This window comes from Dermochelys coriacea, chromosome 1 (assembly GCF_009764565.3).
Source record: "Dermochelys coriacea isolate rDerCor1 chromosome 1, rDerCor1.pri.v4, whole genome shotgun sequence".
Lineage (NCBI taxonomy): Eukaryota > Metazoa > Chordata > Testudines > Dermochelyidae > Dermochelys > Dermochelys coriacea.
In genome coordinates, this window is record NC_050068.2 from 147,892,806 (window position 1) to 147,915,785 (window position 22,980).

The 22,980-nt window shown below is 38.7% G+C and overlaps 1 protein-coding gene across 11 annotated transcripts in view; it reads right to left on the minus strand.

Annotated features, from left to right (window-relative positions):
• DMD (dystrophin) overlaps positions 1-22,980 on the minus strand; it is a 1,935,994-nt gene that overhangs the window by 383,003 nt on the left and 1,530,011 nt on the right. For all 11 annotated transcript variants that reach the window (XM_043505382.1, XM_043505371.1, XM_043505378.1 and 8 more), the window contains one exon: positions 16,454-16,643. In XM_043505382.1, the coding sequence (XP_043361317.1) occupies positions 16,454-16,643 (190 nt within the window). The remainder of the gene's footprint in view (positions 1-16,453; positions 16,644-22,980) is intronic.

A 22,980-nucleotide genomic window follows, 5' to 3' on the forward strand; every position in this document is an offset into this window, starting at 1 on the left:
CGGATGCATTTTGTGAGCTGTAGCTCACAAAAGCTTATGCTCTAATAAATTTGTTAGTCTCTAAGGTGCCACAAGTACTCCTTTTCTTTTTGCGAATACAGACTAACACGGCTGCTACTCTGAAACTTGAGCATGTATGAGGCATATTAAAGGGCTATGGAAAAAATGGGACAGAGGGACCAACTTCTGGAGCATTTCAGAGTGATGCCAGAAAAAAACATTCATTCTATCCCAGTTTCTACTACTGATTGTGATTATTTTTGTTCTTCTCTAATATATCTTGTATTAATGACTCTCTAGCTCAGGGCTTGTCTACATGAACACTCAGATTCATGCTGGGGGTAAGCTGGGGACAAGCTGGGGTGTAAATCTTCCTCGTATTAGCTTGCCATAACTCACTGTCTGTGTGAACCCTGCTGCCCTGTGCTAAAAGTTCCCCAGTGCAATTTAATCTAATCCTGTTTTAAAGCAAAATAGATGCGGGGTGCACCCACAATATTTTCACCTCATACATACAACTGCACGCATCCCACAGCAGTGGCTCGGCTCCCTGTTCCAGTCATTGTAACCCAGCATGTAGGGTCTAAGCACCACTCAGGTTTGGTCCTATGGCCTCTCAGTTATGACAGAGGGGCTGCAGGGCAAAATCTGAATGGAATTATGTCCCAGTGCGCTGGATCTCAATGCACTCTGTCATAAATATAAAGGGAAGGGTAAACACCTTTAAATCCCTCCTGGCCAGAGGAAAAACCCTTTCACCTGTAAAGGGTTAAGAAGCTAAGATAACCTCGCTGGCACCTGACCAAAATGATCAATGAGGAGACAAGATACTTTCAAAGCTGTGGGGGGTGGGGGACAAAGGGTTCTCTCTGTCTGCGTGTTGTTTTTGCCGGGACCAGAGCAGGAATGCAGGTGAGAACTCCTGTAAAAGGTCAGTAAGGAATCTAGTTAGATATGCATTAGATTCTGTTTTGTTTAAATGGCTGATGAAATAAGTTGCGCTGAATGGTATGTATATTCCTGTTTTTGTGTCTTTTTGTAATTTAAGGTTTAGCTTAGAGGGATTCTGAATCTGATTACCCTATAAGGTATTTACCATCCTGATTTTACAGAGGTGATTCTTTTACTTTAATTAAAATTCTTCTTTTAAGAACCTGATTGCTTTTTCATTCTTCTTAAGATCCATGGGTTTGGGTCTGTGTTCACCTATGTAAATTGGTGAGGATTTTTATCAAGCCTTCCCCGGGAAAGGGGGTGTAGGGCTTGGGGGGATTTTTGGGGGAAAGACATTTCCCTGTTATATTTGTTAGACGCTTGGTGGTGGCAGCAAAAAAGTCCAGGAACAAAAGGTAAAATAGTTTGTACCTTGGGGAAGTTTTAACCTAAGCTGGTGAAAATAAGCTTAGAGGGGTTTTCATGCAGGTCCCCACATCTGTACCCTAGAGTTCAGAGTGTGGAAGGAACCTTGGCCCACTCAACTTGGGAACATTCTCAGTGGTGGGTACCAGGGCAAACTGCCCCTTCTGTTCCTGCACTGGGCGGCTTTGCCTCCTGATTAGTGTCCTGCCACAATGACCATACGGCTGAGAGTGCCACTGAGGTAGACTAAAGTGCACTGTGCAGCTTTTAGTGCTTGGTAGGCTAGTGTGAGATAGATTTTCACCCCAGCTTGCCATGAGCTAAGTGTTGGTATGGACAAGCTCTCATAAGTCATGCTACCACAACCCTTCCCAGCTATCTGTTTCAAAACTGTTAGTCTGTGTGTGAAAAATGTCCACTACAATCCGTTTTTAAGCCTGACCTTCTGTGAGGCTTACAAGGGAAAAGTGTTGAACTGGTCAGTGGTAGTCATTATTCCTACCATTGTTTTTAATACAATATTTTAATTTGGTCACCAGCAAGACTTCCTTTCTTAACGCTTAACCTTTCAGAAAACAGATTTATTTCTGACTGCTCCACTTCAACTTCCCTGTCTCTGCTGCAGTCATCCTCTTCTAAGACATGAATAAACTATTCCTAAGTGGATTTTTATTCCTGGAGCTCAAAGAAATGATTCTGAAAAGCAACATTTTAAAAACTTGGAACATTCCAAAACTGTGATGTCGGTGAGTTTTTAGGAGAGAATAGCCCTGCACTCTAATGATGTATTTCTCTTCTTTGACCTGACACATAGCTACTAATTACACTGTTCTGGTACCATCCATCAATATGATCAGTATTTTTATCAGGATGAAAAACACAAATATGTCTAGCAAGTGCACTTAATATGAATTTGCTTGCCAAATAATGCTGTCTTCTAACTTTATTTTAGCTATAAAAAGATGTTTAAATGGTAGATCAAATAAATAAATTTCCCTTTCTTCTTTTATAAGCAACACCCTTTGTGTGTGGGATTTCTGACAATTTAAGAGTGATAAATTTACTGGGAACTGCCAGAAGGTGTTCAATACGAACACAGTACTACATTTGGAATATCTAAGCTGTCCCTAGCACAAACTGCATTACTAATTATGATTTACTTAGCATGTTTTTCTAGTAATAACTATAACTATATATATATATTTTCTTCAACACACTCTACTCTGGAAAGAAGGCTTCATATATTTTGCCATGAAAATGTCATATTGTTTTGTTTATCAATAAAGTGTGATACTTGTTTATATTACAATTGCTCTGAAGTAAAACATGTCACTTTTTTCTATAACAATAATCTTTAAGAATATTTGCTTCCTCCCAATTCCACTTAAAAAGTGCCAGATCAATTAATCGAAAAATAAAATAAAATAATAAAGATTTGGTATTTACTAACAGAAATACAACATCTGTAAAACAAATACAATACAACTTGTAAAACAAGACACTTTGGTGCAGAGTGCATAAATAAATCCATTTAATTCCCACATGAACTGTGCAGCATTTAACACTTTTACTCTTTTTCTCGTTAAAAAAGGTCATTCCAAATGAATCAATCACACTGTTTTTTAATGTATGCATTGCATTCATTGCCCCCCCCCCCCCCGCCCGATTTTCTTACTACTCTCTCTCTTTGACATCCAGCTAGGAAGAACAGCTGTGGCACTGCAGATTCACCATTGACAAACAGCATCTAGACTTCTCTGGAAATATTTAGCTCATAACTAACACAGCACCATGGAACAGCTTAGTGGTACACGGTTATTCTCAATTCTCATCTTTCTTCTTTTTCTTTCATTCCCATTCCCCAGAGCACCAAAAACCTCCTGGTCCTCTTCTTCACACCTTTTCCTACACCAAAACACACGGTGACATGGAAATATCATTGAAAATACCATTGTGGATAAAGCTGAATAAAATCATATGGGCTCAGAATCAAGAACAGCAGGATGCCAGTCTTTCAGAATGTTGCTTGACCACCATGCTGTTTGTGAAACATTTATTTTTTCATTCTTTGAAATAAAACTGCAGCACCTCTATATGGAACCGTTAAAAAAATCCCATCCAGAGGACAGGTGGTAGTCAGTAATTAAAAACAAACATAATTAAAATTACTTTTTACATCAATCTTCCATTGAGATTTCCCAGTATGTCCTGTCTTCTGTATGCTTGTCCTTTCAGACTTAACCCTGCAAACTCTTATGTGTGTGCTTATTTTTACATATGAGAATAGTCCCATTGACTTCAGTAGGTCTACTCATGTGCATGTTTGAAGGATTATAGACTGTCAGTTCTTTGGGGCGATAACTATCCTTATCATTGTGTTACGTATAGCAGCACATTCATCTTAATGTAGTGGAAATGTATGACATTTAAAACTGCTTTACGGGCTCTTGGGCCCTTATGCCACTTGTCTAAAACATCTGTTTATTTTTATAAACAGATTTAAAAACTGAACTAATTGAACCTGAACTCTACACCTGAGAGTAAGGCTTTTTGTACTATACTTCATGTATATAGTACATCTAGTGAAGCCAAAATTCTGTCTGAGCTACTACTCTGCAAAAGTAACCCTTTTCTTCGCCTCAATTCTTTTCCCAACCCCTAACCCAATGACCAGCTATCATTCAACTTAAAATACAAGCACTGATAAAAAACATTCCTTTTGTATAATCTTTTTATAAAATGGTCCTATCTGCAAACTAATGATTCTGTATGAAGACAAAAAGAAAAGGAGTACTTGTGGCACCTTAGAGACTAACAAATTTATTAGAGCATAAGCTTTCGTGAGCTACAGCTCACTTCATCGGATGCATTTGGTGGAAAAAACAGAGGAGAGATTTATATACACACACACAGAGAACATGAAACAATGGGTTTATCATACACACTGTAAGGAGAGTGATCACTTAAGATAAGCCATCACCAACAGCAGGGGGGGGAAGGAGGAAAACCTTTCATGGTGACAAGCAGGTAGGCTAATTCCAGCAGTTAACAAGAATATCAGAGGAACAGTGGGGGGTGGGGTGGGAGGGAGAAATACCATGTGCCATCCACAGCCTCAGAAACAACTCTGACATCATAATCAAAAAGGCTGACAAAGGAGGTGCTGTCGTCATCATGAATAGGTCAGAGTATGAACAAGAGGCTACTAGGCAGCTCTCCAACACCACTTTCTACAAGCCATTACCCTCTGATCCCACTGAGAGTTACCAAAAGAAACTACAGCATTTGCTCAAGAAACTCCCTGAAAAAGCACAAGAACAAATCCGCACAGACACACCCCTGGAGCCAGGACCTGGGGTATTCTATCTGCTACCCAAGATCCATAAACCTGGAATTCCTGGACGCCCCATCATCTCAGGCATTGGCACCCTGACAGCAGGATTGTCTGGCTATGTAGACTCCCTCCTCAGGCCCTTCGTTACCAGCACTCCCAGCTATCTTCGAGACACCACCGATTTCCTGAGGAAACTACAGTCCATTGGTGATCTTCCTAAAAACACCATCCTAGCCACTATGGATGTAGAAGCCCTCTACACCAACATTCCACACAAAGATGGACTACAAGCCGTCAGGAACAGTATCCCCGATACTGTCACGGCTAACCTGGTGGCAGAACTTTGTGACTTTGTCCTGACCCATAACTATTTCACATTTGGGGACAATGTATACCTTCAAATCAGCGGCACTGCGATGGGTACCCGCATGGCCCCACAGTATGCCAACATTTTTATGGCTGACTTAGAACAACGCTTCCTCAGCTCTCGTTCCCTAATGCCCCTACTCTACTTGCGCTACATTGATGACATCTTCATCATCTGGACCCCTGGAAAAGAAGCTCTTGAGGAATTCCACCATGATTTCAACAATTTCCATCCCACCATCAACCTCAGCCTGGACCAGTCCACACAAGAGATCCACTTCCTGGACACTACGGTGCTAATAAGCGATGGTCACATAAACACCACCCTATATCGGAAACCTACTGACCGCTATTCCTACCTACATGCCTCTAGCTTTCATCCAGATCATACCACTCGATCCATTGTCTACAGCCAAGCGCTACGATATAACCGCATTTGCTCCAACCCCTCAGACAGAGACAAACACCTACAAGATCTCTATCATGCATTCCTACAACTACAGTACCCACCTGCTGAAGTGAAGAAACAGATTGACAGAGCCAGAAGAGTATCCAGAAGTCACCTACTACAGGACAGGCCCAACAAAGAAAACAACAGAACGCCACTAGCCATCACCTTCAGCCCCCAACTAAAACCCCTCCAACGCATCATCAAGGATCTACAACCTATCCTGAAGGACGAGCCATCGCTCTCTCAGATCTTGGGAGACAGACCAGTCCTTGCTTACAGACAGCCCCCCAATCTGAAGCAAATACTCACCAGCAACCACACACCACACAACAGAACCACTAACCCAGGAACCTATCCTTGCAACAAAGCCCGTTGCCAACTCTGTCCACATATCTATTCAGGGGATACCATCATAGGGCCTAATCACATCAGCCACACCATCAGAGGCTCGTTCACCTGTGCATCTACCAATGTGATATATGCCATCATGTGCCAGCAATGCCCCTCTGCCATGTACATTGGCCAAACTGGACAGTCTCTACGTAAAAGAATGAATGGACACAAATCAGACGTCAAGAATTATAACATTCAAAAACCAGTTGGAGAACACTTCAATCTCTCTGGTCACTCGATCACAGACCTAAGAGTGGCTATACTTCAACAAAAAAGCTTCAAAAACAGACTCCAACGAGAGACTGCTGAATTGGAATTAATTTGCAAACTGGATACAATTAACTTAGGCTTGAATAGAGACTGGGAATGGATGAGTCATTACACAAAGTAAAACTATTTCCCCATGGTATTTCTCCCTCCCACCCCACCCCCCACTGTTCCTCTGATATTCTTGTTAACTGCTGGAATTAGCCTACCTGCTTGTCACCATGAAAGGTTTTCCTCCTTCCCCCCCCTTCTGTTGGTGATGGCTTATCTTAAGTGATCACTCTCCTTACAGTGTGTATGATAAACCCATTGTTTCATGTTCTCTGTGTGTGTGTATATAAATCTCTCCTCTGTTTTTTCCACCAAATGCATCCGATGAAGTGAGCTGTAGCTCACGAAAGCTTATGCTCTAATAAATTTGTTAGTCTCTAAGGTGCCACAAGTACTCCTTTTCTTTTTGCGAATACAGACTAACACGGCTGCTACTCTGAAACCTGTATGAAGACAGGGGAATAAGAAGTTTGAAGGATTATAGGCCTAACTAAAAGGATTGTAGTTTAAGTTCTCTTTTCAGGAGTATGCTGGCAGTTCCCAAGTGTTGCCTTCCCTAAGGTCTCATACTGGCAATATGCTCTCAATTTAGAACTCAAGATTTAAAAAACTGGATTCACCCCAGCCAGTTAATGGCGGCATAGCATATTATTATTTAGATGATAACTTGAGGGGAATCCCTGTTAAAGAAATAAGAACCATATCCTGGGTACATAAATTTGGAGGCCAAAGGCTGGAGTTTATCTGCCGAGGACATGGTTTTTTCTGAGCTACCAGAAAGAATCCTTAAGTTATTTCTGAAACGTGCTCTTACCACTCTCATCCTTTAACTCCTTCCTTTCAATTTCCCAAGATGCTAACTCCATACCCTTCTATCCTAAAGATCATTATCATTTGGTTTTAAAACTTATTAATACCTCTCCCCTTCAGTTCTTTCCTCCTCTTTTCCCTTTTGATCTCTCTCTTTCAACCGTCTGATTCCCCTCCCTTCTCCTCCCACTGATATACTGATCACAGGGTGTCCTGGGATCTCCTTATTAAAATCTGCCAAGAAACTGAGGGGAAAGTTAGGTGATTTCCCTGACCATGATGGTGTTTACTCCCATCTGAATACTACTAAAGAATCCTTGCCAAAGGTGAATTTTCCCTAGAAGTAATATAAATACTGAGAAGGGCAAACACTTTGTCTGTAGATTCAACTAGACAGTTCCAAATGATATTTTTTTTATAATATTTCCCAAGGTAAGATACCTCTCAGACTCACTTATTCAGCTGTTCATCATGGGATGATATGTAGCCATATCATATATGAGGTTGCAACAGCATTTCTGTGTAAAGCTCAATTTTCAAACTGTTCTAAAATTCACAGGCAGTCAAGATGGGCCTGACAATTATTATGCCACTTCAGAACAAAAGGTAAAGTTTGTGATGTAATATTGGTGATTTTTCACTGTAAAAAGCAAATTTGCCAGGTCAAATTTGGTAAAAAATATAAGATCTTTTAGATATAAATGCTTATATATATTTATTGGAGAATCTTTAGCAGCCAGAGTAAAGAAATTTACTTACACACTGTCCAGATATTAGCAAGCAACTAGCAACATAGTGCCTACGTAAATCAGCCACCCAGAGCACAGGGAGAGAATACTGTTATGGACACGTCAAATGGATTACTACAAAATCACTTTTTTGATATTAAAATTAAATAAATCCAACAACAACTTTACAGCTTCCTTTTTTACCTCCCTGTCAGCTATGTTCACCACCCAATCCCAAACACCTTTTGCTGAGGTAAGGCCATTCTTGTGATAAGATTCACATATTCTGCTTTAAGTTTAAAACCGAGTTGGAAGGACTCTTTATTCTCTCAAAGCACTGCTATGTTACCAACTACAAGAGATGTATCTAAACTCTCTGCTACTGAGAGCAGGCTGCTACAGGAAAACAAGGTGGGTTTCTCTCACAAGCCATGGTGCCAGGTGCCAGCCTGAAGCAAGTCTGAGAAAAAATTTGGACACTGACTCCTCAGTTGTTATCTGCTTCCTGTGTTTTTACTTAAAACTAACACTGAGTTGATTATTTAGGACATCTGCCATTCATTTTAAAATGTAACTTAAGGTACATCACATTACTCTCATTTTTGGTTATAAGCACATCGTCAGCTCTCATGGATGTAAAGTTATTCAGGTACTGGGGGAAGTGAAGATAACTGAACAAGGTGAGGTGGGGGTCAGAGAATTATTTTGTTACACATTTCAGGCCAATAGTCTTAATTCAATGATATATCCTTTAGAGTAACCATACTCTGTCTAAGAAACTCTTGGACCTTTGGTATCAGAATGTATGTGTTATAAGGACCCTGGCATTTAACAACAGAGTTCATTTTGATCGGGATACAATTGCTACCTCATAAATAGGAAGTGCTCTCAGGTTATCATTTAAATAAAGAGTTGTCACATGGATTCTTGCCTTCTTACATTTTACAGGGATATGAACATCTAATTACACTAATCTACAGGCTTAATTTATAAAAATTACATTGATATAATAACAGGATAAATCCATGCCAATTTCTGAATTATGTCTAATATTACATAAACTGGAAAGCAATGTCACATATAATTATTGCTACAAAGACAAACCACAAGGGTAATTAACACAGCTGAGATTTCATAATACCACAAGTGCTAAAACAGACAGTAAAGTTCATTATTTTCATCTCCCTCATATGGCCATGTATCAATCTAGGCCTCAAGGGAACACATGATGTATTTAAATTAGCTAATAAAACACAACATATAATTACATAACTCCTTGGAGTAACTAGTATGTATAGTGTGAAAATTCTCCAGAAAGTGTTATAAATGTGCAAATCACCTCAACTATTACACTGCTGTCAGTTCAGACAAATGATGAATGCAAATACATGCTCATAGAAACAAACACTGCATTATAATGCACAGGTTTAATATAATTACATCATCAGGAAATCAGAATGTGCAGTTACGTTTGACTTCCCGCTCCTCAGTGAATGAACTGTTGAGTGCTGAAGGCATATTAACCTTATTTTCTACTCATGAGTTCTGATCTAATGATTTCTGATCAACAGAATCAAAAGAAACACCTCTAAAGGTGTGAAGTCCCCAGACAAATTATTTATGTTATAAGAAATCTTATCCACCCAATGGAACATTAATTTCCCTAGTTGCTTCAAAAATATTGAGAGTTTGAGAATGGATAGCAAAATCTTAGAGGTTAGAGACATGTTCCCTTCATATACTCAAGCCATTAGTAACAAGGGAAGAAATAAATATACACTCGACCCTTAAATTTAGGGGTTTTCCAATATTTCTGAAGATAAAATCTTTATCAAAGATGTATTTTTCTACTTTATGTCCTCAAATTATAATGGGCCAAATTCATTTTGTGGGCCAATGGAATTACAAGAGGGAAGAAATAGCCCATTAATTAGCACCCTGTCTCATTATTTTCACAGTTCCTAAAATCAATCTCTCTCTCTCACTCACACACACACACACACACACACACACACACACACAATTTCTGGGTAGACTATATATCTTTTGTAATGCAAGTTTGTTTCAACAGATTTTAAAAAGATAATGATAAAACTTGGAAGTTTCCTGAGAGTCAGTGGAAAAAAAACACTACTTGGAAACCTACATTTAGTTTCACATACTGTGGTCTTAATTCATCACGGCTGAGTTCAAAAATCCTGCCTCAAAGCCCCAGTGGCAAAAAGTCAGCCTGGGAGACCGAGGGAGCTTGAAAATGGGCACAACTTTTTGGGAAGTGGTTATGGCCAGGATATACATTAAATCAGTACTTCCCTTTTACTAGCATTCACTGGTGGGGCTGCAGAAGAGCTTTCTTGAACAAATGCCCTACCTACCACTGTTCCTGGTGGCAAACATTGCCCGCACTACCTTGAAGTGAACTACCCCTTAACTTCTCTGGGACTGGCTGGCACATTGAAGTTGAAATTCAGACTTGTCTGTCTCTTGTGGCTGTCATGACACTTTCTGTGAAGTGAAGAGGATACTCTTAGTATTGAGGACAATGTTCCCTCTCCAATTAGTTGTTTAATTTTTCTTTTAGCTTTACTATGTGGCTGAAGTTTCCCTTGCTATCTTTTCTGTTCCATTCTACACATTAATTATCTCCAGCGGAAAAGAATAGCAAAACGCCATCACTCTTAAAATCCCATTAATATCTGGCCCTTTTTTAAAGCATCTTTTCACACCCACTTGTTTTTGAGCACGTTGCCAGTAACAGTTAATTGGAAAACCTGATGCCCAAACTGGTGTATGAACTAGTGCCTGCTGTAAGTGGCTACTATATTTCTCTGTGCATGATCACTACATTACTATTGTCTAACTTGCTGTCTTGCAAGTCCTTTGACCCATAGTTCATAGGAAAGGTATACTGAAAAGCTAGATCTTGATTCAGTTCTATTGCATATTCTCATCTCCTCATGTTTAAAACTTAATTGCCTGTGGCCTGCTGTGGGAGATTTACGTACAAAGCGTCTAACTGATAAGCTTTTGGTTTCAATCATATGCGTCTTAAAACTAGAGCTAGCCAGAAATTGTCTGACAGAACGTTTTTCCATCAAAGAACGCCGTTTCATGGAAACTGAAACATTCCATAGAGATAGTTTGATTTAGACTAAGGTCTAATAGAAAACAGACAGGCTTCCATCAGAAACCTAGCTGGTTTCCTCCCACCTTACCTACCTGGCTCCTCAGCAGCCCGCCTGATGGGCTAATGAAGAGTCAAGAGCCTGGAAGCTCTAGGAATCGTGGATCCAAAGCTGTCAGTTTCTTGCAGCTCACTAGGCAGGCTCACAGGAAGCCAGGAGCCTAGAAGCAAAGGGAACCCCAGCTTCCAAGATCCCAGCTCCTCAGCATCCTGGGTTCCCATGGTCTTTGGCTTAGGGCCAGGCAGCTAAGTGGATTGCCTTGGAGTAGGGGACTGCTGGACTTTCAGGGTCTGTAGCCTTGTGGCACCCAGCCCCAGGATTACCCCAGGCCTAAGGCCCCAGGGTTTTCCCTTTCATGTAGAACTTTGACATGTTTGGTTTTCATTCCAAATCAGAATGAAATCAAATTTTGAAATTCTATGCAAAATGCAATTACCTTTCTGTACACAGCTCTGCTTAAACATTCTTTATACTAGCCCAGGTGTTCCATCTTGCATTAATTTAGGAGGGCGGGGGAAGAAGGGAAAGTGTAAGCTGCAACCATCCTCCTATAGAATTAACATGAGATGATTCTCACCAAATGCAGTTCAATTTAATAGACTGAGCTTTAAAGTAAATTAAGGATACAATCTTTATTTGATCATTTTCCATACCTTGTTCACTGTTATGATCAGAGTCACAGCAGATGGTAGACTCACTCCATAATAATTGTCTTTGTTTGAAACACTTCAAACTTTCTCCAAAACAAAAACAAAACACTTTCATGATTTGTTCTGTAAATTTTGCCTGTCTTCGTTGCTTCATGACAACATCATATAGCAAACATTAAGGGCTCTATTTCTATTCTCAAGAAAACAATCTTCTGGATGGCACTTGAATTTCACTGGAATTCATAATAATAATAAAAGATAATGTGTTCCCTCCCTCTTTCCCAGTTATTTATTGCTTTATAGATGCTTCCAGCTTTCCTTGTCTGCTTGTAAGAGATCCACTTTCATTCACGCACCACCCTGGGTTGTATAACTCAAAGAGGAAGAGGAAGAAGTAGAAAAAAGAAAAAAAACGGGTCACAGTTGTGCAATATATACATGTTGTTTTCATTAAATACATCAAATTGAAAAAGCAGCTTTTATAAGGCACTGAAACCTGGCCTGTATGGACTTCAGGGCTCCCTTTTGCCCATTGACATGGGATCCATCAGCGGAAACACGTCTTGCATTTACTAGTCACTGGCCCTTTGGCCATTCACCAGCACTGGACACCTGCTGCATGTTGTGATCAGCTGACATTCGTACAATTTCTAATGTTAAAAATTCCTAAATCCTATATCTATTTAATCTGTGTCTCCATAATGCTATGAGGAAGGGGGGGCACTATGCCCCAGCCAATTTGGCCCAGATGGGAAAGTTATTTCCTGAGCCTTTGAACAGACAATCAGTTAGACACAGCAACCTGAAAACACAGTTCCTATACTATATAACTATGTGGAGGGAGCACGTGTTCTGCTAAAAATGGGGCAAGGAGCCTGGGGGAAAAAAACAAAACAGGCCAAGCTTTAAAGAAATGATTGTGGGAGGAAAAAGCCAATTGACTTGCATCTCTGTGGTTCTCTAATGGCAATGCAAGGGAAGAGGGGTTTATCCCTATATACATTTCTGCTTTATCCTAAAGCTGTCCGGCAGCTTGCAGATCCAGTCAAGTTTCCCATCCATTAAATCAGCATGTGGCAGTGATAAATATTTACTATCTATATAATTAATCTTAAAGGGAAGGCAGTGTGGAAGAATGATCACTGAATTGGGAGTCAGGAGTAGAGCTAGCAGGGAAATTTCTTAATAAAGTTTTTCAGTGAAAAAAGCCAATTCACCATAACCAAAATTTTGCAAAACAAGGTCGGGTTTGACAAAGTTTCCCAACTCACAAAAAACTGAGAAAAAAGTTTTGAAGTTGTCAAAACATTTTGTTTTTTACAATTTTCAATGAAAAATTCTGGATTTCCCGTTCAAAATGGATTTCCTTTATAAATTTAAACAGAAAAAAGGTTAAAAATAGACTGAAATAAAAATGTTCCAAATTAGCAAAATGTAGCAAAACTAATTCTTTTTCATTTTGGGTCATTCAGTTTGTGAATAGTTTCAGGATTTTGACTATTCATCTAATTTGAGATGAGAAAATTTTTTAAACCATGGAAATTATTCACGCGATAAGAAAAAACATTTCTCATTCAGCTGTAATCAGGAGTTCCTGCATTGTAATATTGGCTCTGACACTTACTCATGGTGTGCCTTTGGGTAAGTCACTTCACCTTTGATCTCAGCTTCCCTTCTTGCTGCTTCTTACATGGGGATAGTAATGCTTACCAGCAAACATCACAGGTTCTTGTGATGATTAGTTCATGTCTATAGACTACTTCACACACAACGTGCTGTATAAATTCTAATCACATTATTAAATAACACTGATCAAGTGATGATATGGCCTTCACAGTATGTATCATGTATGCATAATGTTTATAGATAATCATTTATTTGCTATATCGTAAGTCCCTTGGGATAAGGGCCATTGTCCTTTCTGTTTTGTAGAACAACAGGTACATTGCTGGCCCACAATAAATAATAAGAATAATTTATTAACTTGCTCATATTTTTTTTTAAGATGATGGTTTGGATTCGTGAGCAATACTATCATACCCAGAGAATCAGCCATACGCTATTGAGCAAATAGAAGTGAATGAAGGCTAGCAGTTTGTTCTCCAAATAAGTTCCATGCATATTAATGCTTAATTGCTAGACAAATGACCTTTATCATTTGAGGAATATTCCCACTCTTTAGATCAGAAATCTGAGGTCAATCTCACACATGATAAGTAGTGCAGTACAAAGCAAACAAACACTTGAGCTGTTTCAAAACACAGCCCTGAACTTAAAAGTTAGTGAAACTCAGTCCCTGTCATCTGGTTTGCAATGCTGCACTACTTTTAAATTAATTATAGGCAGCTCTTATAACAATGATGATTTCATGTAATACAGAATCATGCTAACCACCTTTATCAAAAAGAGTTTTTTCCCTTAAAGCACCCAGCAGGACTTCATTTACCTCAGTGAAAATGCCCTGGATTTTAGTATGGGAAGGAATAGGCACTTTCCCACCCTATACCGTTCCTTACATGAGGAGGAAAAAAATTCCAGCAAATTTCATAGTGACATCAACCACATTAATTCCATTCAAGAGAAAGACATTTCCTAATCCACTTATGCTTGCAGCACTCATGAATGATGAGGTTTTTCTGGAGGATTAAACATGCTATGAAGTGGCTGATAAACAGTGATAGGCAAATAGTCTATCCTAGCCAAAAGTATCATGCTCTAGAGAGAGATTGACAGAGAGCTAGAGAAACAAAAAGATATTTCATGAAGATATTTTCCCCCCTTCTACCCATCAGCCTTCACTGAAAGTCAAAAATTACTGCTCCATGGGTGGACAGATATATATGAATCAGTTGGGAGTAAGTGACAATAAAACAGCTGCTGCTGTGCCTTTGCATACTAATGTTTCTTTTTAATATGTAAGAATCACTGCTCTTGCTGCACAGCCAGGATCAAACAGTGAACAGAATGGTGTTTGCGTCTTGAAAAGGAAGCAAACAGAGATACTGCTACACATTTTGCCCTTCATATATTGTGAAGACATTTTTTAAACATAGCAAAAATCTTGATGAAAATTCAGACTTATGCCAGTACAACAATTCCTTTAAAAGACAACTCCCAAGGTTTTAAAAAAATTTTAACTTACAATACAGTTATTTCTTATTTCATTTACTCAGTGGGTTGTCTAAAGTTGAGCCTAATATAATGTTAAATGTTTCTTTTTCATATTTTATTGTATGTGCTCTGCTTTCTTCATCCAAGTATGACTCCGTCCACAGTAATTTTAAAAAGCAATGCAGGCTGCAAACATGGTATTTCTGGCCAAATATAACTCTATTTCTAATAATTTCAACTATATTTAAGAATAAAATACTAGACTTCTGTTTGCAAGGAACTCTGTTTTAATGGATGAGCCATTTTTATGTGACATACAAAAGTTACCACGCCAACTTAAATTATTGCTAATTCTGCACACAACCCAGAAGTGTAAAAGGAGAACTTGGAATATTTTTTAATTCCAGTAGCAACCAAAAAATAAGATACTTGAGAGTGAAAAGAGATGGACTGTACTGGATATAAATGGTCTAATTCAGTACAGCATGATCTCCCATTCATAACTACTTCTCAAGGTTCATACCAACTAAAGACAGACATAGAAGAGTGAAAATTTTGAGTATTTTTTAAATAAAAACATTGGATAACCATAATCCACTTTTCAAGCAAAAAGTGGTCCAGGTTTGATTTCTAAGGCATGCAGCATTTCTGACTTTTAAAGTACAGTGTAATGGAGTTTATTAATAATGCATTAGCATTACAATGGAAAAACGAGTTATAGTAGAATAAATAGTATAAAGTGCATTTGAGAAAAAAGGCAATGCTATCTCTAACCTAATGTTATTTATGGAACACAATCTCTGTAATTTTCAATTAATTCACATTTAAATTAATGTACAAACAAATTAACTATTATCATTTCCAGACTCTGGAGTTTCTAGATTTGGATGTGGGTGAATTTATTACCAAGGTGAAGCTAAAGCACTGTAAGTACATTTTACAATATAGCTCTGTCTTATATGCACCAGAATAATTTAACAAATCTGTGAACACACATCCCTCTTAAGGGAGCACAATGCAAATATAAGTGCCTCAGCCATAGTATTCCATCTCTAATGATTAATCTTTTCTTATGAAGACTCTCTTTAAAAAAAACCAAGAAAACTTGCCATCTTCTCTTTCTTAACATTAAAGGTAGAGAAAGCATTTTTTTATCTAGGGAAAACAATGGTCTGAAAATTGTATGATCATTAACTTTGACAGGCCATCTTCTTTTATTCTAACTGAGCACATTAACAAAAATCAACCAAATACAAGATTAATATTTCTGAAGTATTTGAAAGTAATGGAACAAAACTAATTCAGTTAAACAGAGAATAAACTAGACACAATATATACAGGACTGCTATAAATATCAGAAATGCATAACAAACACTCATATATGTCAATAACTCTTACTTTAAGACTCTGCATCAGCACCGTAATTTTTTTTTGCAATATAAAATCTAAATATCTGTTTCAGCAAAGTTTATTTCTGTTTGTTTTAAATTGTGCTTCAAAACACACAGTACCTCATTCCATGTCTAAATGACTCAGTCACTGAAAGATCAGGATGTTAAACAGAATCAGAATGTGTGACACCCAATTTTTAAAGGAATTCCCCAAAGCAACAATTAAACATCAGTACCACAATCAGTATTATTTTCAATTTCATTTCAGTTTAAAATAAGCTAAACAGCATGCACAAGCACAAAGAAATCATTATCTTGCATTCATGCAGGTCTATGTAGCTAAAACACTTGACTTACCTGCCACTGTTTCATGAGCTCCCGAACCTCTTTCGTGTCCTCTAGTATCCTTTCCTTGTGTGTAGCATCCTGCAGGACATTGGCAGTTGTCTCTGCTTCTGTAAGCCAGGCAAGGAACTTTTCCAGATCCAGGTAGAACTGTTGCAGCAGCCTTAGAGCTGCTTCCAGTTCAGCTTCTCGCTCACTAACCCTGTGCAAGCACAAATAGTCAAATGCAGCACTCACAGAAATCAGAACAAGTGTAGATTTTTTTAAAAACAAACAAACCCACAGCAGGTTTTTACTGTACTAATCAAGAGAAGAGAATTTGTAGATATGCTACTATAATGAAAGAAAATGTACATAAGAATGATGCACTATATACTGTATGCCCCTCCACCCCCCAAGCTAATGTTCATCTCTATCTTTTTGGATGGTGGGAGGAGGTACACAATGACATTTTTCAACTGCAATCTAGAGGAAATGACATTACGTTGGTAAAGAACACAATGTACTATACCTGAAATTTTGGAACTCAAACAATTCAAGGTAAATTCCTTTCAAATATGATCAAAGCTTTTTCACTTATCGCTCATAAGCCTGCTGCTGCCTGCAAGCTTGTTTAATTTTTGGAAATCACAAAGTAGTTTTTGGTCACTGAGTGGCAAGGATAGTTTACTGCAATTAATAATTCCTCTAAGTTGCGAACTTTGAGAGCTGTATTTATCACCTTGTGTCCTAACAATGCAGAAGATTTTCAAAGGGTCATGAAGCTGCTCTACCATATAGAAAGGTCTTACACATATTATACAATGAAACAACCATAAAAAGATCTGTATCAGCTTTTTAATAATAGATCACCTTTGAAATCTCAAGAATATTTCTCTGCCTTTGGCAAAAACCTAAATTATAACAATTTGGTAAAGAAGAATATTCAAGGACCAAGCGTTCCTGTAATGAAAATCCCTTAGGTAAATTTGTTCTGATCCATCAGAACTAGTAGAAAATTTATGTCCTATTTGCATGCACACTTTTGATTATTAAATTTAGGCTCAAAATGGATTAAAAATTCAAACATCTGCATGTGACACATCACTTATTAATATGTGACTGTCAGTTATTATGCAAAACTATAATTTATTTGGGCAGTAACTTTATCATGGGAAGTGCATACTAGGCAATAAACAACTCCTGAAGATCTGATGGCAGCACTGCTCATGCATGAGTTGTTTATTCATCAGGGGAGATGTTTTTGCTGAGCACACATTCTTCAGCTGTGTAGTTATTGCTAACACAGGATAGAAGCCTCCTCTTTTGTCTTCACTGCATTAGCTTGGAATGCATGGAATAGGTTCAGAAAGTGTCAACCATTCATAATAAAAGGGTTGAGTCTAAACATTTATCATCTCATAAATATAGTTTAAGGCGTGATAACTGAACACTAGCTGCATATACTGATTGGCAAAGGAAGTTAAGATTCGGTCTCTTATACATCAGAATCCTACCGCTGGGGAGACTCTCAAACAATTGCCTCCTACTGTCGATAGATCTGTGTGTGACACCAAAGCAGCAGAATTCTATATGTATCTTCCTCTATTTGCAGTAAACATATCACCATATGCATCTGATTGTGGGAGGTGTTTCCAGAGTTGCACTGCTCAATCATATGTTCAGTCTTCAACCAATAGCTAATTTCAAATTTGTGCATGATGTTTCAGCATAGACTACTTTTCCTGGCTAACAAACACTTATGTGACCTGAATTTACACAACTTTCTACTGATGAGCATTTATGTTTGGGTTGGAAGTCCAAGAGTGATGCAGTTTTCTAGGTACTCTGAAAGAAAGTTGCACAACAGATTATCCCAGAAATATTTTCCAACATTGTAATTTTCCCTCCAATTCACACTGAGATCATGAAATTTCTGTGTGCTAGAGCCAGTATGAAATCTTTTTTATTGTCACCAAAAGGTTAGGTTCCTAAAGAACGAAAGGCACAACCTAATACCTAGCTGTTGCTGAACCAGAAAAAAAACAGAATTAGGCTGAAAAACAGTTTTAATGTGCTTTACCCATTTACCCTGTTTTTTCATCAAGGATTCTTCCAAACTACGAATATAGCCAGGAAACACAGAGGGATTTAAAGCAGCCAATCATAGCTCAGAAGTGTGAGAGCAGCAAATTCAATTCAGTCAAATGACAATTTATTAATTCAGAACTAAAATCCACAATCCATGTTTCACATTTTAAAACATTACTTGTGTCTCTCAACCACCTTGTGACAAAGGTGGGTATAATTATTGAACCCATTTTTGTAATAGGGAAAGAGAGAAAAATATTAAATCACTTGTCTTAGGCTATTCATTCATTCATTCATTCATTCATTCATTATTTCTTCAAGAGATAAAGGACTGTATTCTGATGTCAGTTACATATGTGCAAATCTGGAGTTATTCTCTTTAAATCAGTAGAATTATTCCAATTTTACAGTGGTATGAGTAGCATCAAAAAGTGGCTCTAAGTGTCCATATGATGATAAAAACTATGAAGAGTCTGTCGGCACCTTAAAGACTAACAGATTTATTTGGGCATAAGCTTTCATGGGTAAAAAACCCACTTCTTCAGATGCATGGAGTGAAAATTACAGATGCAGGCATTATTATACATGAAGAAGGGAGTTACCTTACAAGTGGAGAACCAGTGTTGATGGGGTCAATTCAATCAGGGTGGATGTAGTCCACTCCCAACCATTGATGAGGAGGTGTCAATACCAAGAGAGGGAAAGAACATAATGAACAGGTTGGATTATGAACAGGAGGCTGCCAGGCAACTCTCCAACACCACATTCTCCAGGTCACTATCCTCCAATCCCACTGAGGAGTACCAAAAAAACCCTATGTCCTCTGCTCAAGAAACTCCCTGCTATAGCACAGGAACAAATCTACATGGGCAGACCCTTAGAGCCCCGACCAGGGGTATTCTATCTGCTACCCAAGATCCATAAACCTGGAAACCCTAGATGCCCCATCATCTCAGGCATTGGCACTCTTACAGCAGGATTATCTGGCTATTTGGACCCTCTTTTCAGCACTCCTAGCTATCTTCAAGAACCACCAACTTCCTGAGTATTACGACAACATATTACTGATCTGCTTGAAAACACCATCCTGGCCACCATGGATGTAGAAGCTCTTTACATCAATATTCCACACGAGGATGGACTACAAGCTATCAGGAACAGTATCCTTGATGAGGCCACGGTACACCTGGTGACTGAGCTTTGTGACTTTGTCCTCACTCACAAAAATTTCAGATTTGGGGACAACTTATACCTTCAAGTCAGCGGCACTGCTATGGGTACCCACATGGCCCCACAATATGCCATCATTTTTATGTCTGATTTAGGACAATGCTCCCTCAGCTCTCATACCCTAGCACCCCTCCTATACTTGCGCTACATTGATGATATCTTAATCATATGGACCCATGGGAAGGAGGCCCTTGAAGAATTCCACCTGGATTTCATAGAATATCAGGGTTGGAAGGGACCCCAGAAGGTCATCTAGTCCAACCCCCAAATTTCAACAATTTCCACCCCACCATCAACCTCAGCCTGGACCAGTCCACTTCCTGGACACTACAGTGCAAATAAGTGATGGTCACATAAACACCACCCTATACCGGAAACCTACTGACCTCTATACTTACCTACATGCCTCCAGCTTCCATCCAGGACACATCACATAATCCATTGTCTACAGCCAAGCCCTAAGATACAACCAAATTTGCTCCGATCCCTCAGACAGAGACAAACACTTACAAGATCTTTATCAAGCATTCTTAAAACTACAATACCTACCTGGGGAAGTGAGGAAACAGATTGACAGAGCGAGATGGGTACCCAGAAGTTGCCTACTACAAGACAGGCTCAATAAGGAAACTAACAGGATGCCACTGGCCATCACGTACAGCCCCCAGCTAAAACCTCTCCAGCATCTGCAACCTATCTGGAAAATGATCCCTCACTCTCACAGACTTTGGGGGACAGGTCAGTCCTCGCTTACAGACATCCCCCCAACCTGAAGCAAATACTCACCAGCAACTACACACCACACCACAGAAACACTAATCCAGGAACCAATCCCTGTAACAAACCTCGTTGCCTACTCTGTCCCCATATCCACTCTAGCGACACCATCAGAGGACCCAACTACATGAGCCACACCATCAGGGACTCATTCACCTGCACATCTACCAGTGTGATATATGCTATCTTGTGCCAACAATGCCCCTCTGCCATGTACATTGGCCAAACCGGACAGTCTCTATTATCACTACAAAAGGTTCCCCTCCCCCTCCCCCGCTCTCCTGCTGGTAATAGCTCACCTTAAGTAATCACTCGTCACAGTGTGTATGGTAACACCCATTGTTTCATGTTCTTTATGTATATATATCTCCCCACTGTATTTTCCACTGAATGCATCCGATGAAGTGAGCTGTAGCTCACGAAAGCTTATGCTCAAATAAATTTGTTAGTCTCAAAGGTGCCACATGTACTCCCTCTCTTTTTATATTTTGAGGCTCTTTGCCACAGTCACAGGTATTCGGGCCAAAAGTGTAGCCCCACTTGAGCATCGCATCTCTAGAGCTCCCAACTCGTGTGGAATCAATTAAGACGACATCATATAGTCCAGGTCTGATATGCACTGGTTGATAAGTGCTTAACTTGTGTGAGCTGGAGCATACAGACTACAGGGTCGTTCTCTACTCATTTGCCATGATTGAACCCTGATTTGTTTGGGTAACAGTGTGAGAGGGCATAACAGTGTCAAGATAACTTTCTTGTGACATCATTTGACTCAGCTTTGTGTTATAGCAGATGTCTTGCATCTGTCTATTGCCTTGTTCACCGAAGATGGAAAAAGACCATGTGGGTTATCCAGTTCTACAGAGCAGGATTCTTCTGTAAATTATGCTTTTTTAGTGTTTTTTAAATTTAGTTTTAAATATATCATATAATACAGCTTGCATCACTAGTGGACCACAGTTAGGGACCAATCCTGCAAAAACTTAAGCCCATCGTTAAATCTTTCCAAGATCAGAACCTTGCTTTATAATGTGGATCAATTCCCTAACAACCTGAATTTCCTCTGAAACCTGGGACACAGGCATGATTCTAAGTAGAATTAATGTGAACCTCAGCAGACTGATAAATATAGCTGCATGCTGCAAATAGTATATCAAGGTGTAAAAGAAAAGGAGTTTGTTATTTTCTGCATTATAGGCTGAAAAATAGTATCAAAAACTAAAACTGACCCACCAATGTTAATAAATAGGCAATTTTTAATCTAGAAAATTTATGAACATGAGCTCAGGTCAAGGAAAAAATAGACCAGATGTAGACATATTGCTGAAGACCGGAATTTATGTTTGATGGAAGCGTCTACACTACAAGAAACAAAACTTTCTTTAATTGTACTGGGCTTACAGTGAGATACATGTTAGCTATAAAGAATATTCTGACACTGTTCTGCTATGACTCTCAGAAATCTTAGGGAACATAATTCTTTGAGCATGCAAAACCACATGGTTTTCCATAGAGCATACTATTAACTACAAAACCGCTGGTATTTTTACCTTCTAAATATTGTTGCATTTAACATTTTACTTACTCTCTCTATATATAGTAATCGTGATCGGTCACCCTCTCAACTATGGAAGAAATAACACCCAAAAAGATTATTGGAAATGGGATACTTATTTGAAACAGGTTCTCTCTTATTCTCTCTCTCTCTTTTTATTTAAAAAAAATATTTTAGATCTTTAGATTGCTGATGTGTTTAAAAAGTGTTAACTTTTTAGGTGTTTGCATTGAATTCTTAAATCAGTCATACACAAACCTTACATGAATCAGGGGTGGGGGGGGGGATGACTTACTCTTCAAAACAAAGTCACAACCTTTATCATTTATCAATAATCTCACAAAAATTGGAATTTGAAACTGGAATAGGCATATTCCATGCTGCTTTCTGAAATCTCTGCAGTACATCCATATATTTTAATATAATTGGTCTTTTAAACAGTGATGTATTTGCAAAATTATAAGATTGAAATGAGGAAAGGAAGGCCTCTAAGATGATGAATAAAGCAATTCAGATGTCCTATTTAAGATATAATAATGCAAACCACAAGAAAATTATAGGAGAGAAGGAAATACATACTCTGGATGAGTTTCAGAGTAGCAGCCGTGTTAGTCTGTATTCGCAAAAAGAAAAGGAGTACTTGTGGCACCTTAGAGACTAACAAATTTATTAGAGCATAAGCTTTCGTGAGCTACAGCTCACTTCATCGGATGCATTTGGTGGAAAAAACAGAGGAGAGATTTATATACACACACACAGAGAACATGAAACAATGGGTTTATCATACACACTGTAAGGATAGTGATCACTTAAGATAAGCCATCACCAACAGCAGGGGTGGGAAAGGAGGAAAACCTTTCATGGTGACAAGCAGGTAGGCTAATTCCAGCAGTTAACAAGAATATCA